Source organism: Ceratotherium simum, chromosome 2 (genome assembly GCF_057802395.1).
Source record: "Ceratotherium simum simum isolate JZ-2026a chromosome 2, ASM5780239v1, whole genome shotgun sequence".
NCBI classification, from domain to species: domain Eukaryota; kingdom Metazoa; phylum Chordata; class Mammalia; order Perissodactyla; family Rhinocerotidae; genus Ceratotherium; species Ceratotherium simum.
In genome coordinates, this window is record NC_141901.1 from 1,605,943 (window position 1) to 1,623,352 (window position 17,410).

Consider the following 17,410-nt stretch of genomic DNA (forward strand, 5'->3'; position numbering starts at 1 on the left):
TGTCTGTTAAAAGCTCTTCACGGGACTCTATTGAGCAGCGCCAGCTTAGAACTATTGTTCTGTGAACTCCAGATAGACTGGTCAGCATCTGTGGTATGAATCGTCCCATGAGGATGAGCCCTGGGCAGGTGGTGAGGGCCAGGGCTGGTGCTCAGGGGCTCCTGTCTTCCTAGAGGGAGCCCGTCTGGTTTCTTCCGCCTGCCCTGTGCCATCTAACTCCCTGCCTGTGCTGTCCTTGTCTTCCAGCTGCTCCCTACTGGCTGGATGAACCCAAGAACCTTATTCTGGCTCCTGGCGAGGACGGGAGACTGGTGTGTCGAGCCAGTGGGAACCCCAAGCCCACCATCCAGTGGATGGTGAATGGGGAACCTTTGCAATGTGAGTAACAAGCCATTGTCCCGCCTGACTCTGCTCTCTCTCCTGTCAAAGGCTCCACTCCTTGTGGGCCAGCCTGGTTGTGCCAGAGGTGAAGTTAACGAGAACCCCTGGGCTGCTGCTTCTGGAGCAGCCCACCTCCCTGGACATCTCAGGAGGCAGGAACCCTGCCTCATCTGTGAGAGAACCGGAGGCCTGTGGTCATGTGCCCATATTGAGGGAATTTCTGCTCCCTTGGGTTTTTCTTAAATCTCTGCTTTCTGCCCTTAACAACTACAGAGCCCACTTGAAGGTCGGGGACGGCACTGCCTCTCCTGAGAGTTTGGGCTCTGAGTGATGCTGGGGCTTGGAAGGGAGAGGAGAGCTCAGTAACCCATTGTTATTGGTTGCCCAGGGCCCAGTCTCTGCTGAGGGCAAAATAAGAGGCAGGGTTACATGACAATATGAAAGATATGGTCAGATATGAGGAAGAACTTGCCCTTGAGAGCAGAGATGCACCAGTGCAGTTACTGAGTATGAACAGACTTGGGGGAGATTTTGTCCTGCCCAGATGGCTGGAGTAGGTGACTCCAGGGACCTTCCAGCCAGAGGTCTTGGTCTACTTTTCACATCATATTCTCTCCAGTAGCATTTACTTTTTAAATGTCCTGTTGTTACTTCTCTGGGGGGTCAGAGGAAATGCCAACAGTGATAGCAACCAAATGGGGCAAAAAACAGATGGCGACAACTCAGAGCCTAACTGCAGAGCAGCGGGGGAGGCGGGGAGACAGTGGAGGGGAGGCTGGGAATGCACTTTCCGGAACGGTTATTGTGTGCCCAGCACCGCACTGGGTGCTGCGTCCCCTTCTCTCTTTAACCTCAAACATGAAAGATGAGGAAACAAGGCTCCCGCAGAGCCGTGGGTTGCCCGGGCTCCCATGGCTTGTCCCGGTGAAGCCGTGGGCTGCTGTGAGGACGCCGCATGCCTGCCCTACCCAGTGCTGAGCACAGTCACCCCCAGCAAGTGCTCTTCCCCTGGACACTGGCAGAGACGTGGATGTTGCCTACACTTCTCCCTGTCCGACAGCACTTGGAGGATGAGGCAGACAAAGGCACTGAACGTCACAGCACCCTTGCACACATGCTGCAGAGCCCTTGGTCCTGGAAAGGTCACCCATCACTTCCCGGGACTGACTGGGAGGAAAGTTGGGTCCATGAGAATTGTTGGGCAGGGAGGTGGTAGAGTTGCTGGCTTTGCCTTCCTGGTGCCTTTCTGCTGAGTAGGGACTTGGGGAAGGATGATAAGGATGCTGACCTTGTCTTCACTTACCTCCTGCTGATTCCCCACGTCTGGGCTCAGACTTGCTATCTGTGGAGTGGCGCCCGGGGGACCAGACCCTGGGTCCTCTGCTGGCTGCCCTTGTGGGTCTGAGTTATCCCGGATGGGTTCACGGACCATGCAAGCCAAGTCATCTGGCCCAGTCCAGAGATCTTACAGAAGAAAGTCGCCTTCTAGTGGGGAAAGATGGGAAAGTGGCAATTCTTTACTTTTCTAGCAACTTTCATTTGTATAGCTCATTATCACTCTCCTATCTTAACCTTCCTCAGAGTAGGGGAAAGATGGGAGGAATTCTCCTCATTTGACAGATGAAGGAAATGAGGCCTTGAAAGATTCACTGACTTGCCCTGAGTCCCAGGTTGATGTGTGGACAGGACGAGGCCCCACCCCACTCCTCAGCCTCTGCTCTCCGCACCCCAGGCCAGCGGTGGCGGGAGAACCAGAGGAGATGTGCACTCACTTTAGGGTGCGTTTCTTGGGACCATCAGGTAGCTTTGGCAGGTACAAGGACTCATTCGGATTTCAGCTGGCATTGGCTTATGGGTTCCACTCTGTGAATGTTGAAGAATGCTCTGCCTGGAGGATGGGAAGGTGATAGGTCCCATCCGGTTGTATGTTGCTTTGTCCTTTCAAAACACATTTGAGTGTATGCACATTGGATTAAAATAATAACAGTAAAGATAATCAGCCTGTGCTGGGCACCCTGCTAATGACTTTATTCATGCATAAAGTCTCAGGTTATCCTCGTTAAACCCCCCGAGGTGCTGTGTTACCCCCATGCTGCAAGACAAGGAAACTGAAGCTGAGAGAGATTGAGTAACACTGGTGGCTGATGTGCTTAGAATTCAAACCCCTTCTGTCTCCTCAGCTTATGCGCTCAGCCACACCTGCCAGCTGCTTTACAGGTGGAGCAGAGATTCGTATTCCATTGGATGGATTGGGAAATGAACCCCAGTCGCTTCAGTGATGGGCCCGAGGTCACAGAGCAGTAGAGGGGCCGGAGGCTGAGCGTTCTGGGAGCCGCCCAGTGCTGCTTATTCCACAGCCCCCCAGTCCTCTTAGGGTGCCCTTCACCCTTCCCTCCCCCGTTTCTCATGAGGAGCATCTTTCCTGTCTGCAGCGGCACCACCCAACCCAAACCGAGAGGTGGCCGGAGACACCATCATCTTCCGGGACACGCAGATCAGCAGCAGGGCCGTGTACCAGTGCAACACCTCCAACGAGCACGGCTACCTGCTGGCCAACGCCTTCGTCAGCGTGCTGGGTGAGGGCTCCCACCTGCCTTGGGGCCTCCTGGGCCTGCTCAACCTTGGGCATACTGGCAGGCTTTCTCCTCCTGACATCAGCCAGGCTGGGTGGGGTAGGAGAGCAGGAGGGTGGGAGAAGCATGGAGACTGAAGACAGGTTTGCTGGGAGGCTGGAAGACTTAAAATCCACAGAGCTGGCTGTGCACACAGTTAATTCCCTGCTGCAAGTCAGTCTTGGTCCCCTCCCCGCCCTGATGAGAGAGAGTGGACCTGTCTCCTCCTGGTGTGTCCATGTTGATGCTCCCTGGGTTCTCAGTGGGTCTCAGAGGGAGATGGTCCTGCGTGTGTTTGTGGCGCTCCCAGAGCAGGGAAGGGGCTGTGGAGGGGCAGCTGGGAGATGTGGAGGCTGTGGAGGGACAGGTAAGAACCTGCTGGATAATTTGGGGAAACCCTTTTCAAAAGCTGCACTGGATGTAGGGTAGGTTGAGGGCAGACGGATAACCTTCCTCCTCCCTCACCTAATCTTTAGAAGCTTCTCAAAGGAGGGAGGTCAATAGGGGAAGGTGTGGTGGCCTTGGAAAGCTACAGTAAGGAGAAGGCACAAAGAGATGGGACCGAGGGGAAGAAATGGAAGAGTCAGACTCCCCACCCAAGATAAGTTCTCTGGGAATTGCAGACGTGCCGCCCCGGATGCTGTCACCCCGGAACCAGCTCATTAGGGTGATCCTGTACAACCGCACGCGGCTGGACTGCCCGTTCTTTGGGTCCCCCATCCCCACGCTCCGATGGTAAGTTCCAGGAGACCAGGTCTCCCCCACAGGGGTTGTCTGTCTCACCTTGCTCATTCCCATCTGGCCCATAATGGGTATTCAGCAAGACGTAGGAACCTTAGTGGGTCGAAGCTGGGAGGAAGTTGGCAGGTCATCTGGGTCAACCCCTTTATTGTGAAAAGAAGGAAACTGAGGCCCAGAGAGGGGCTGAGACTTGCCAGGGCCACCCAGTGTTGGAGGCAGACCATACAAGGCTCAGGGCTCCAGACGCCTAGCGTGGGGCTCCTTCCTCAGCCCTCACGGTCCCTCAAGTGGTTGCTGCCCTGCTCGCTTGGGTCGGTCCTTTCTCAGGATGCTGTGTGTTCTGCTGCTCTGTTGTGAGGTTTAAGAATGGGCAAGGAAGCAACCTGGACGGAGGCAACTACCATGTCTATGAGAACGGCAGTCTGGAAATCAAGATGATCCGCAAAGAGGACCAAGGCATCTACACCTGTGTCGCCACTAACATCCTGGGCAAAGCAGAAAACCAGGTCCGCCTGGAGGTCAAAGGTAAAGGAGAGGGTCATTGGAGGAGGACAGGGTGAGGCAAGGAGGCTGTCTCCTCACAGTTGTCCCCATGTGATAGTCACTTTGGAAATGCACCACACCTACTGCTTAATCCCAGATGGGACCCTCCCTGTGGGTAGGGGCTACTTCCCAGGGCTTCCAGCTGAGCCGGGTACTGGGAATGCCAAGTCATTTTATTATCAGCCTGGTCCAGATGGAATTAGGAAGGGAGACCTGCTGCCCACACAAACTCCCCACTACCACCAGAAATTGCGTTATGTATCCCCGAGCCAGATAGACAGGATTGGGGGATTGTTTACGATTTGGGATCGCCCACGGAGGCCTGCCCCCATTCATAAACTGAATCCTGTTTCTGCCACCTTCCATGGTCATTCTAAGCTTGAGGCCATGCGTGTCACACTGTGTGGCCACATGGGGGTGGTGGGCAGAGAACGTGTCAGTGACGAGCTCCTGTCCTCCCCACAGACCCCACCAGGATCTACCGGATGCCTGAGGACCAGGTTGCCAAAAGGGGCACCACGGTGCAGCTGGAGTGCCGGGTGAAGCACGACCCGTCCCTGAAGCTCACAGTGGCCTGGCTGAAGGACGACGAGCCGCTCTACGTCGGGAACAGGTTTCTGCGGCTGCTCCTCCTCCTGGTGCTAGTTTGGGGGCGTTTTCTCTCCCTTGCCTTTGATGACACGTTAAAGAACTCGGAGATAGGGAACTGTACATGTGGGTCACCGAGGAACTGCTGGACAGGGCCTGGTGGCCTGCATGCCTGCCCCACCTCGCAGCCTTCTCTCTCTCCGCCATCACTCTCCACTTCTCTCCCCTCTGCCTCCTCTCTCTCCCTCTCCTTTCTCTCCCACTCCTTTCTCTCTTCACTTCTCTCTCGCTCTCCCCTCCCTCCTCCCCATGTTTCCACCCCTCCCTTCCTCCTTGTCTGCATCAACCAGGACCCCCTCTATCCGCTCAGCTCTGCTTGCAGTGCCTCCATTCTCCAGCAGAGGGCAGGGTTGGCCCGAGCTGACTATGGCCATGTGGTTGACGGGGTTCTCAGCCCTTACCGCCCTCAGGGCTGCTTTTACTGACCCATGCCTGCCCTCTCCCTCATCCCAGACTCAAATTTAATTGGTGTGGGGGGAAGGCCTGGGCACTGATAGCGGTGCAGAGTCCCCACAGGTGTTTCTAATGTGCGGTCAGGGTTGAGGATGGCTGGTCCAGCCTCCCTGTGCAGGGCTCTGCTGCACCCTCTTCCATCTCGGGGGCAGGTTCTTTCCAGCGATCATCTGGGTTTTGGCAGGGGTCTACCCTACGGTCGGGTGCAGGCACTCTGGCCCTCTGTTGGTGCTCACAGTCCGCCCTGCTCTTTGGTGCCCCTCCCTCCGTGGGACGGTGCAGAGGAGCCGGGCGCCTGGCTTGAGCCTGGGTGCAGAGACGCATACGGGCTGAAGACAGAGCTGGAAGTACTGGAAAAGAAGGGACAGCAATCTGCCTTTTGGGGGGTGGGCCTAAGTGAGCCCTAATTTGGGAGGGGAGCACCGCACAAGAAAGGCACAGAGCAGGGCCGGCCCGGTGGCGTAGGGGTGAAGTTCATGAAGTGCTCCACTTCGGGGCATGGGGTTCATGGGTTCAGATCCCAGGCATGGACCTACACACCACTCGTGAAGCCGTGCTGTAGCGGCGTCCCACATACAAAATAGAGGAAGGTTGGCACAAATGTTAGCTCAGGGCTAATCTTCCTCACCAAAAAGAGAGAAAGGCACAGAGAACAGACCCAGTGTGGAACTGGAGGATGGTGAGCATGGGTCAGGGCCACTTCATCTCCACCGGCTTTCCTTTCCCTCCATCAAGCACCCTAGGTGACTGTGAGGACCCTGCTTCTCCCAAAGCATTGAGGTGGAGCCTCATGTCCCCTGGGAACGGCTGTGGCTGCCCAGCGCAGCCTGTGACGCTTTCCTCTCCCTTCTGACTGGCCATCCCCTCCAGGGAGAAAGCAGCGGGCGGCACTCCCCCCACCTCTCCCTTCACAGTCCCTCCATTCGCCCTCCTCCCAACCCTTCCCCTGCGCCTTTGCAGGATGAAGAAGGAGGATGACTCCCTGACCATCTTTGGTGTGGCGGAGCGAGACCAGGGCAGTTACACCTGCGTCGCCAGCACCGAGCTGGACCAAGACCTGGCCAAGGCCTACCTCACCGTGCTAGGTAACTGCTGCTGTCCGTACTGGCACTGGCCTCCACTCCCATCCCCACCCCTTCCTGCGGCCAGAGAAACCCTGGACTGTTCCGAGGACAGCATCTGTGGTGCTCTCCTGCCTGTTGATCTAAAGGTTAGAAAGCGGCTCCCTTCAGAGCAAGCTGTGCCGGACGACTTAGCTCCTGAGTACAGTCCTAAGCACCCTGGTCCTCGGCCGGTGGGTGCCTGCGTGAGAGAGGGAGGTGGAGGGGTTCCTGGTGGGATCATTTTTACCAACTTCACCGCTAACTCTAAACCGCCAAGTCCATGAAGACCATCCATCCTTGAAGCAAGACTGGAGTTCGTGTTTGTCCTTCCAACCCCCTCACCGGCCTTACGCCCCTTCTCACCCTGCTCCTGGTTCTTGATGGGATTTCACAGGGAGCCACACACTTAGCAAGATGATTCCATCTTGTCCTGCCCCCTGTCCAGGCCAGACTGTAAATACTAAGCCATCCCAAACACAGGGAAGGCAGCCTCTCCCGTCCATGAAGCACATCCCCCATTGTCCCTCGTCACCTCGGTCCTCTCTCTGGGTGCCCTGCTGCCATTACTGCTGGTGCGCCCTTGTCCCTTCCACAGTGGAGGTGCAGTCGCTGCGAGTGGTGGGCCCAGGCACAGCGTAGTATTGGGACGGGAAGGAGAGAGGGATTCCACCCCCCGTCACGCGGGAACGCTGGAAGGCCTCTAAGGGGTGGGGGGTCCCCGTGGAGGGGAGGGTGAAGCTGTGCCTGGGACACGTCAGCCCAGGGGCAGCTGTTCAATCTCAGCTGCCTGCTCCCACCCTTCTAGAACACCTTTAACCCCAGATAACCTGCTAACCTGTCTTACCTTTGCAGCTGATCAGGCCACTCCAACTAACCGTTTGGCTGCCCTGCCCAAAGGTAATGCATACTAATCACGGACCCTCGCCAGGCCCTCTAGGCATCTGGGCGGGGGGTCTAGGAGGAGAAGGGTGCGCAGGACAGGGTGTGCTGTGTGCAGGCAGGTGGGTAGCACTGCCACTCCCTGCTGCATGTCCCACGTGCCCGCCCTGGGCCTGTCACAGCCCTGCTCCCGGCTTCCTGCTCCGGGCCTCCTGCTCCTTGCACAGGGCGAGCTTGGAGTCGTTGGCTGCTGTTCTGCCCCATCTCTTACCTCTGGCCACACTCACCACTCCCTTGGGATGGCCTGTCCTTTCCCCCAGCTAGGCCTCAGAAATGTGTAAGGCCAGTCAGGAAAACCCACTTACTTCGAGTTATCCGTAGGCCCATCTTTTTTGCAGCCTCTCCATATCTGCTACTGTACACCCACTTAAAATCTGTACATGCATACGTGTGCACACACACAAATGTGGGCTCATGTGACTCACCTTCCAGATCCTTCCAGTAACCAGCCAAAATGTGGAAATAGCTAGTTCAAGGAGCCAGGATGGGGAAAAATCATGCCACCCCCCACCAGTCAGTGGCCGGATGGCTTTATCCCCAGCCCGGGATGGCACTTACACTCTCTAAGGAAATTCTCTGAGACTGGAGCCCACAAAGGTGCTTCCCCCTCGCTGTCTGGGTGCCTGCTGGGGCTCTTCTGTCCTGCTGTCCAGCACTGAAACTTCTAGACTCGTCCCTATCTCCTCCCTGGCCTGGTACCCTGTCTTTGTCCCTCCCACTTCCCTAACTAGGCTGCCCCGCTCAGCACTCCACACACCCTCCTGGGCTTCTGCCCCACTAGAGCCTTGGGACACAGAGTAGAAGATAATTATCATGAAAAAATGAGACACAATCCGACACGTCTTCACCGGCTTTCCTAAATGTCGTAAACATGGGTCTAATGAAAAGGGCAGCGTTTCCCAGATGCATGTGCTTGGAGGATCCCCTCGGAAATGGGGTGTGCTGCCCCAGTGCTCTCTGGGGCCTACACTCTCCTGTACTCTTGGGAGTGCTGGAATTTGGGGGCTCCTTGTTGTTCTTTGTTGGCCCCCTAAGGGAAGGGGGTGGTCCCTGCGCTGACCCTCCAGGCAGGCTGGGTGGTGACCTCAGCCCGTCAGGGACCTGTCCGTGCAACAGTGTCCAGGGCTGGGGCCAACACCAGGGCGGGCTGGCTCTCACCTGGGAGCCTCGCATGGTGTCTCTCCCTCTGCTGCCAGGACGGCCAGACCGACCCCGGGACCTGGAGCTCACTGACCTGGCCGAGAGGAGCGTGAGGCTGACCTGGATCCCTGGAGACGACAACAACAGCCCCATCACAGGTCGGCCGGGGGTCTGGGCTCCAGTTCAGAAGAGAGGGGTGGTAGCAGCCTGGAAGCCAGAGGCCTTGCCCTGGCTGCTGCTCCCGCCTCTGCCTCACTGGACATTGCCCTGGGCTGTTCACAGAACGCATGGAGACCTCGGTTTCCTTTTCAGTGTTTTGGATGGGGTTCTCCCTGTACCTTTGTCTACCCAGGGGAGATTGTAAAGATTAGTGGAAACCGCAGGGAAGCGCTCTTAAAAGGAGCTCTGCTGGGGCCGGCCCGGAGGCGTAGTGGTTAGAGTTAGCGCACTCCGCTTCCGTGGCCCGACACTCGCCAGTTCAGATCTCGGGCGTGCACCAACGCACTACCTATCAAGCCATGCTGTGGCGGCGTCCCGTATAAAGTAGAGGAAGATGGGCACAATTGTTAGCCCAGGGCCAATCTTCCTCAGCAAAAAGAGAAGGATTGGCAACAGATGTTAGCTCAGGGCTCATCTTTCTCACAAAAAAAAAAAAAAGAAAAAAAGAGCTCTGCTGACTCAGCTCCCAAAACAGCTCTGTCTTCCTTGCCCACTCAGACTACGTCGTCCAGTTTGAAGAGGACCAGTTCCAGCCAGGGGTCTGGCATGACCATTCCAAGTTCCCAGGCAGTGTCAACTCAGCCGTCCTCCAGCTGTCCCCATACGTCAACTACCAGTTCCGGGTCATTGCCATCAACGAGGTCGGCAGCAGCCACCCCAGCCTCCCGTCCGAGCGCTACCGAACCAGCGGAGCACGTGAGTACTTGAAGGTTAACAGAAGGTGTGGACCCAGGTACCAGTCCCCAGACACACGAACAAGCGACTTAACCTCTCCAAGGCTTGGCTTCCTCATCTGTGAAACAGAGAATAACACCACCACCACCATCATGGGGCTATTGTGAGGATGATGTTTGAAAATGCAATTCAATACTTAACCGTGATGCCTGGCATATAGTAAGCACACAGTAAATGCTGTCATTTTTATTATTACTAATATTGTTAGTAATTCTTGATGATCTGCTTTAAAGGGAAGAGCTATGGCAAAGATTTGTAGTAGAAATATATAATCTGGTGTTATATCAGATTTCCTTTCCTAACACACTTGGGTAATGTTTAGATTTCTGAAATCATACCAGCTCGTTGCAGGTGGTGATGCTCCCTGGAAATGTTAAATTCCAGAGATAAACCAGTCTAGTATTAAACATATTTAGTGGATAATCCCCAAGGGGGATACTCCACACTGAGTTGGGTATATTGATCAGCTAAAGTGTGGAAAGCCTTATGATAAATGCTGTCTGGTAAGGGATTAAAATTCAAAAGGAATTAGCCCTGCTTTCAGGGCTTAAACCTTAGCTAGGAAGGCACATCATACAGATGAGAAAAAGGCAGAGCAAGTTCAGTTGCCTGTGGGACAGAGTGTGTAGAGAGATGCTGATAAAAGATGGAGTGTAGAAGGGACCAGTTGGGTGGGAGGGAGAGAGGTTTCTTACTGTGCCCTGGAAAGGCAGAAATTGAACTTGAACTTTGCATCCATTTGGGTTCCAGCCCCTGAGTCCAATCCCGCTGACGTGAAGGGAGAGGGGACCAGAAAGAACAATATGGAGATCACGTGGACGGTAAGAGTCCCTCCCAGCCCCCCTTGATGGGCCTGCTCACCTGGCAGGTGCCCCTGGGAGCCCCCGCCCTTTCACTCCTCAGACCCCAAGGCCACAGGGTGGCTCAGACTACCTGGCTGGCTTGGTGGCCACTTTTCTCTGTGTTGGGCACCCAGAAACCAAACAGGAGCATGTCCAAGAGCAAGATTTAAGGCAGGAGACAGGAGGAAAGGTGACCAAGGGACATAGACTGCCAGCCTGGCAAAATCAGACAGTGCCAGCAAAACAAAATGGACTTCTTTAAAGAAGGAGTGATTTAGGTTAGACTCCAGGAAAGAGTGAGCCTGGACACCAGTACTGAGCTTCCGTGTGGCCCAGGGTCCTTTCACTGGAGATTGTTGGAGAGACCAGCAGTGGAGACATTTTTCAGTGTGGACCTTCCCTAAGTCCAGGAATGGACCAGATCACTCAAAATACCATTTAGGCCAGGATTGAAAAAATCCCGTCGTCTTCCTGGCTCACTGACTACATTTTCCAAACCAAAATTGGGATACGTCACCTCGAAATGACTTTTTAAAACCACTTCTAAGTCTAAGAGATGCAAATTCAGCCACTGAAATATTCGCCTTTCTGCGTCGTTCCCACGAGTGATGGAAGCCGGAAGAAGACGGTATTTGGAATCATCACCGTCTCCATCTTGCCGAGGGCCTGGTCTCACAGCCTTGGCAACTGGGCTGAGCCTAGACTCAAGATGCGGGGACTCATCTTTGGGACCATGCAAGGGCCGGTTCTTGGTCTGTGGCTCCGTATTGCAGGCTCCAGGAGGAAACAGGACTGTTTCCTGGACCCGGCCCTTAGGGAAAAAAGAACAGAGTTACACTCACTCTTAGCTCTGACCTCTTAGGAAGGACGGGACAGACATACATGGATTTGATAGGACTGAAATCAGTTCTGGAATCTTGAGTTCATTGGCAGGAGGCATGCAGTGGCTAAACCAAAACGCATCCCTTTCCAACGTGGAGAATATTGTATTACTGTCCATATTTTGTTTGCTTGTTGCTCACTCATAGGAGAGAGTCTTGTCAAAGATACAGCTTTTGCTCCCTGCACGCTTGCAGATGTGGGTGGCTCCAGGAGTCAAAGTGAGCAGCTCTTGGGTGAAGCCTTTGTCACAGAAGACCTGCATGCTGCGGAGTTCATAGGATTCTGGGCTTCTGGGGGCTCAGCGAGGGACAACTCAGAGTTGTCCCCCAACTCTGCAAGGGGGCTGGCCAGCGTCGGGCGGATTGGGGAGGAGAGCCCGGCACGGAAAGAGAGTGCAGGCTGTGGGGCTTGGGCTCCTCGCCTGCCCTCCCTCCAGCCCTGCCGTCCGTGTCTCCCTGCTCAGCCCATGAATGCCACCTCCGCCTTCGGCCCCAACCTGCGCTACATCGTCAAGTGGCGGCGGAGAGAGACTCGCGAGAGCTGGAACAACGTCACCGTGTGGGGCTCCCGCTACGTGGTGGGGCAGACCCCTGTCTACGTGCCCTATGAGATCCGAGTCCAGGCTGAAAATGACTTTGGGAAGGGCCCTGAGCCAGACACTGTCATCGGTTACTCCGGAGAAGATTGTGAGTACCCTCCCCCATCCCCAACCCAGGACCCTCATGGCTGGGCTGCAGAAGGCCACCCTCACAGACCAGGAACCTCAGGGTGGGTTCTGGGACTTCCAAGAACATCCTGGGAGGACAGCAGTTCCCAGGAAAGAGAAATCCCCCACAGTGACCTAGAGCAGATGGGCCCCTGATAACGTCAGGGGCAGACATGTTATCATCTGACCGCTAGTTAGGATTACCGGGTGTCATCACCTAGCCGATATTCTCACTTTATGGATGTGAAACTGAGGCCCTGCAAGGGAAAACCCTCGCCAGTATTACACAATTGTCAATATCAGGCTTGAAAATAGAGCCCGGGCCTTCTGATCTTCCTCACTGCCAAGCCTCGCTAGCACCGACAAAGGCTTCAGGACTGTCCATCCCAAAGAGCCATAATTAGACTCCTCTACAGGAAGGGGGGTGCCACACGCCAGACTCCTCCCTGGGCTCCCCAGGAGAAGCCTTGAGGGATGGAGAAGGTCTGCAGAGCCCCAGACTGGAAGGATCCAGACCAGCCACCTGCCAGCATTCTCAGTGTTGCCTTAGCCCTTGGAATTGAGCATAAAAAGAGCAGTTCTTTGGAGGCTGGCACTGGGCAGATCAACAAGATTCTGGGCATATCTGTGGAAGTGTGTGCCTGGTGGCTCTGTCCCCAGCACATCCAGCCAGCAGGCTGCTGAGCAAAGCAGGGGGGTCAGTGGAGCCCCTCCTGGTGGGGGTGATCCATGCGCTGGTGGGTCTGGGTCTGACCTAAAAAGAGATCACGTAGGTGGATGGGGTGACCAGGAGGAAGGGAGGAGCGGAGCCGCATGGCAGCGTTGGGGTCAGCAGTAGGGCTGCTCGTGGTCATAACAGTGAGATGGTAAGCAGCGGGGTGGGCCCTGAGTCCCACTTTCCTGGAGGTGATTATGGATGGGACCCACTCGGGAGATAAGCAGAGGGGATCAGCAGCTTCTCTGTCCATCCTCACTCCTCATCTCCGTGGTGGCAGACACTTGCGGACAGGAGACCGGTGGGGACTGGATGGTAAGTGTGGAAGGGACAGCGTCTAGTCGTGGACTTTGTGGGGACACAGTTTCCATTGCATCCATCTACCCCTACGGTCTGTGCTCTGAGGGGTTAGAGGGAGTGGGGCAGAACTGCTTTTGCAGCAGAGTGGAAAAGGGGGGGGCGAGAATAAGTTATGGGGGAGAGAGTAGTCCTCCGTTTCCAGGTAGTCACAGGATCAGATCCCTGCCTGAACTAGGTTGGGACATCTTCAGTCTGTGGGTAATGTTTCCTGTAGGGCCCTGGCAGGAAAAGGATGCCACTCAAAGGGGACTATTTCTAATGTGAGGAGAGGGTGAGAGGGAAAAAAGCAAGGTATAGTGCACCACCTAGAGGGCTAGCCACAGCAGGATGCCATTATACCGCTCTGAGCCTTGAAGAGGCAGGGGACGGGTGAGTCACCACACAGCCAGTGAGGCCCCCCCACGGGAGCTGTGGCCCTCGGGAGAAGAATGCCACGCTGTCAACCTGCAGCCCCGTCAAGAGGCAGCCAGGGGAATAGATACCCTCCCTCCCTCTCCTCCCGCCCTGGGGTCTCCTTTTTGGCACCTCCTGTTGGGCAAGCCTGTCTAGAAGCCTGAGAACAGGGGAGCTGAGCTGACACAGTCCAGAGAGGGCAGCCTCCCGGGACACGGAGCAGGGTGGGGAGGGGTGGAGAATGGGATGGAGGGGCAAATGGAGGCTACCTGGCAATGAGGGTAGCAAATAATTGCCCTGTAAACCTGTAGGCAGATCCTCCCACCTGGACTGCCATCTTTTTGTCCTGAGCCTTCTCGACTCCTCCAACTACAGTCTGACGGAGGAGGCAGGGCCCCTGCCCTCATGGAGCACCCTTTCCCCACCTGGGCAGAGTGGGGTGGAGGTACAGATCAGCAGAGAGCAAGTCCGAGGGGACCCTAGAGTCCAGGGGCCAGCCCTGCCCACATAATCAGCTCTCTGTCCCAACACATTGCAGATCCCAGGGCTGCACCCACTGACGTTAAGATCCGAGTCCTGAACAGCACAGCCATCAGCCTCCAGTGGAACCGCGTCTACTCCGACACGGTCCAGGGCCAGCTCAGAGAGTACCGAGTGAGGAAGCCAGCTCCCGGCCCAACCTAACCACCAGCTCGCTAACCAGGGCCGGGGGTAGCAGACGCGGGCCATAAATATGTGGAAGGGGTCCTAGGGTCAGTGATTGGAGGCAGAGTTGGTTCAAGAAGATGATGTCTAGGGTTAGCTGCTCAAAAGCTTACCCAGAACAGATACGTATACTCAGACGTGTCCTGTAACAGATCTGCCGAGAGATGCTCTGCAGAAAACCGCGTGAGGGTGGTGGGTTTGGGCTGATGTTGCACAGCACGCTGTGTTTGTCATACGTGTGTGAGTGGACACACGTGCGTCTTCAGAAGCAGTGTTGAGGCACCGCTGAGCTACACCCCTCCCCTCTCCTCATGGCCCCGCTGGGCTGCTTGCTCCCCTAGTCTGATTTCATGAAGCCCCAACTAACAGGCAGAGCCACTAAAAGGGCGCAGGTGCCTTCCCTGTTGTCACAGCCAACTCCGGACTATCCAGCGTGTGCGTTGTCAGGGCCCTCGCTCCTCCTGGTCTTTTCTGCCTGTGAGCAGTTTCTGTCTTTCCTCTGACAGGGTGAGCCGAGGTGGGGAAAGGGGGAGAGGCCCAGGGTATGCAAGGCTCTCCCTGTGATTAGCTCTGTTTAAAAAATGCAGGTTCTGTGACTTAGAAGTCATTGAGAGTTGGCTGATGGACAATGAGGGGCAGAATGGAGGGGTCAGTGTCTTCTTGGGAGATGAATTTGATAAGAGGAGGTGAAGGCAAGATGCTGTACACGCTTGAAAAAACTTCCCCAACACTTGGCTGCACCTTAACCTACTTGCCTGGAGAGTTTTCTGACTAAGGCTCCCATTGGGTCCCCCTCCTAAGTCTGGACTTCCTCCTTACCTTGCCCTCGGGGGCCCGAGTGACACTGATGTGGCAAGCTGCCCTGGGGCGTCTTACCCACTGCTAATCAGACCTCGTGTCGCAAAGTCTCTCCACTGTACCTGGGCCACTGCCACCTTCCATAGGCCATTCCGTCCCATCCAAGCTCTTGCCACTCCACAGCCTGGCGTCCCACTGACTTGGACATGTCACTGTCCCATTCCTAAAGGTCTTCAAACAATACTAAAAGACATCATTTGACTTTGAAGGATTAAATCAACCCTTTCTCATATTCAGACTTCTGGGGGTAACCCGCTACTTTTCAACTCCTGCCTGCTGCCAATCTAAACCATGCTAACCCAGCTCAAGGTGACACGATCTTTGAGCACAGAGCAGAGCTTTCCATGCCTGGACCCTTGGCTCATATTTGTGGTTCTGGCATGGACTCCCTGAGCAACTTGCTCCCCAGCTTGGAAATAAGTGTCATGATGGAGCAGCTCAGCTGTGAGTTTCGCCAACTTGCCTATTCCCCAGAGGGGTGACATGGCTCAGAAACTGATTGAAACCAAAAACCCTATTTCTTGTTTGGCACCAACTCCTACTAACTAGTGGCTAATGGAAGGGGACTCTCAGGCCACTCCCTCAGCCCTGAGTGGGACTGATGAGGTCATTTGGGATTTGGAGCCTGTGGCAAGCAAAGGGAAGACCGGTCACTACCGCCACCACTAATAACTAACCCAGCTGTGCCTGACCGTCCCCTCACCGGCCTGCCTCTGTCCTGAAGGCCTACTACTGGAGGGAGAGCAGCTTGCTGAAGAACTTGTGGGTGTCTCAGAAGAGACAGCAAGCCAGCTTCCCTGGTGACCGCCTTCGTGGTGTGGTGCCCCGCCTCTTCCCCTACAGTAACTACAAGCTGGAGATGGTTGTGGTCAATGGGAGAGGCGATGGGCCTCGCAGTGAAACCAAGGAGTTCACCACCCCGGAAGGAGGTAGGTCTGACCTGCAGCTCTTCAGGGTGGGGCAGGACAAGGGTAGCAATCCAGGGGGCCCTGGAGCAGCCCCAGCGTGGCTTGGCACGGACAGCACCAGTTGACCTCTGCGTGACCTCAAGGAGCTCCCGCCATTCCCACAGCACATTCCAGCACCGAGGTGGCCTGCCCTGACAGGAGGTTGTCTCTCAAGAGAAGACCTGCGCGGTCTGCTGACATAATTCCAGGCGGGCTGTGCAGACGGACCCCCATGGGCACTGCGGGGGCCTCGGCTGCCCCCACACCTGAGGCTGAAGCACAGTCACCCTGACCACCTAGAGGCATCTGGTTTGTTGACCAGCGCCCAGGACCTTCAGCGTTCTCTCGCCACCGTAGTCCAGACTCTCACTGAGATGTCGGCCTGAGGTGGGGTGGCCCTGCAGAGGCGCCCTGCCTGCTGCAGGTTTACAGTCCGCCTGGTCGGGAGGCGGACACCAGCCCAGTCCCCAGCGCGCATCTGCTGTCGCCAGTTCTCCTTCATCGGCTTGGCATTTGCTTGGCCCTCTTCTGCTTCTCCTCCCTCCCTTCTTAACTACGATCTTCCCCATTTTCCTCCTCCTCCTCCTCTCCTCTGCTCTCCCCTCATGTTTTCTCTGTTCCTGTCTTTCCATCCTCCCTGGTTTGGTTTTCATCATTAGCCTCTCCACATCACGCACGCCCTGGGCACCCTGCCCACGTGTTCCATCTTGGGTTTCTTTCTCCTCCCCTCTGAACCCAGCATTCTCACTCAGAGGCCTGGGAACTACAGTCTTTGCACGAAGCCTCCGCAGTCTCAGGCATAGTCCGTCCCTGCCTGGGACCACTCTGCCCAACTTGGAGGTGTCTTTGAGGATCAGAGCCTAATGAGTGCTGCATCCAGGGTCATTACTAAAGGAAAACTTGACTGACTGCTTCCCCATTGAGACAGAATCTGAGCCGCCCTTGTCCCGACCTAGGGGAAATGCCATCCTGGACAGCGAGGGGCTCTGGCCACCACGCAGTCCTCCGGGTTCTGGCTTAGCAGCGACCCAGCGTGGGGTTTCCGGAGGTCAACGCCTTCATACTTGTGCTTTGTTTTTGTGTTTTCCTCGCCCTGCCCGCCCCTCCCACCCCGCATCTCCCTGTGCTCTCCTCCTTCCTCAAGTACCCAGCGCCCCCAGGCGATTCCGAGTCCGGCAGCCCAACCTGGAGACCATCAACCTGGAATGGGACCATCCGGAACACCCCAATGGGATCCTGACTGGATATACCCTCAAATATGTGGCCTGTACGTTCTGCCCCTCCTTCTCTTAGACAATCTGGGAACCAGAACCCTCATTCTCATCACTTTCCTAAGGAATCGAGGTAGAAAACCTCTGGAGGCAGAGGGGCTGTGTGGAGGGAGGGAGGGGCCATGGAGAAAGTTCCCGCTGGGACTGGGGAGGCAGGTGAGACCCAGTCCCTGCTCTCCTGACACAGCTCCTCCTGCAGGAGCTTCAAGTCAGCCGG

The 17,410-nt window shown here is 55.9% G+C and overlaps 1 protein-coding gene across 6 annotated transcripts in view; it reads left to right on the forward strand.

Moving 5' to 3' along the window:
- NFASC (neurofascin) overlaps positions 1-17,410 on the forward strand; it is a 181,040-nt gene that overhangs the window by 129,971 nt on the left and 33,659 nt on the right. For 2 of the 6 annotated variants that reach the window (XM_087437003.1, XM_087437009.1), the window contains 12 exons: positions 247-378; positions 2,814-2,957; positions 3,617-3,728; positions 4,093-4,259; positions 4,743-4,890; positions 6,339-6,463; positions 7,334-7,378; positions 8,617-8,718; positions 9,278-9,475; positions 10,265-10,335; positions 11,702-11,924; positions 17,067-17,189. In XM_087437003.1, coding sequence (XP_087293129.1) covers positions 247-378; positions 2,814-2,957; positions 3,617-3,728; positions 4,093-4,259; positions 4,743-4,890; positions 6,339-6,463; positions 7,334-7,378; positions 8,617-8,718; positions 9,278-9,475; positions 10,265-10,335; positions 11,702-11,924; positions 17,067-17,189 — 1,590 coding nt within the window. Of the gene's footprint in view, positions 1-246; positions 379-2,813; positions 2,958-3,616; positions 3,729-4,092; positions 4,260-4,742; positions 4,891-6,338; positions 6,464-7,333; positions 7,379-8,616; positions 8,719-9,277; positions 9,476-10,264; positions 10,336-11,701; positions 11,925-13,950; positions 14,067-15,699; positions 15,905-17,066; positions 17,190-17,410 lie in introns of all 6 variants that reach the window. The other 4 variants (XM_087437014.1, XM_087437018.1, XM_087437031.1 and 1 more) reach the window with 3 other exon arrangements.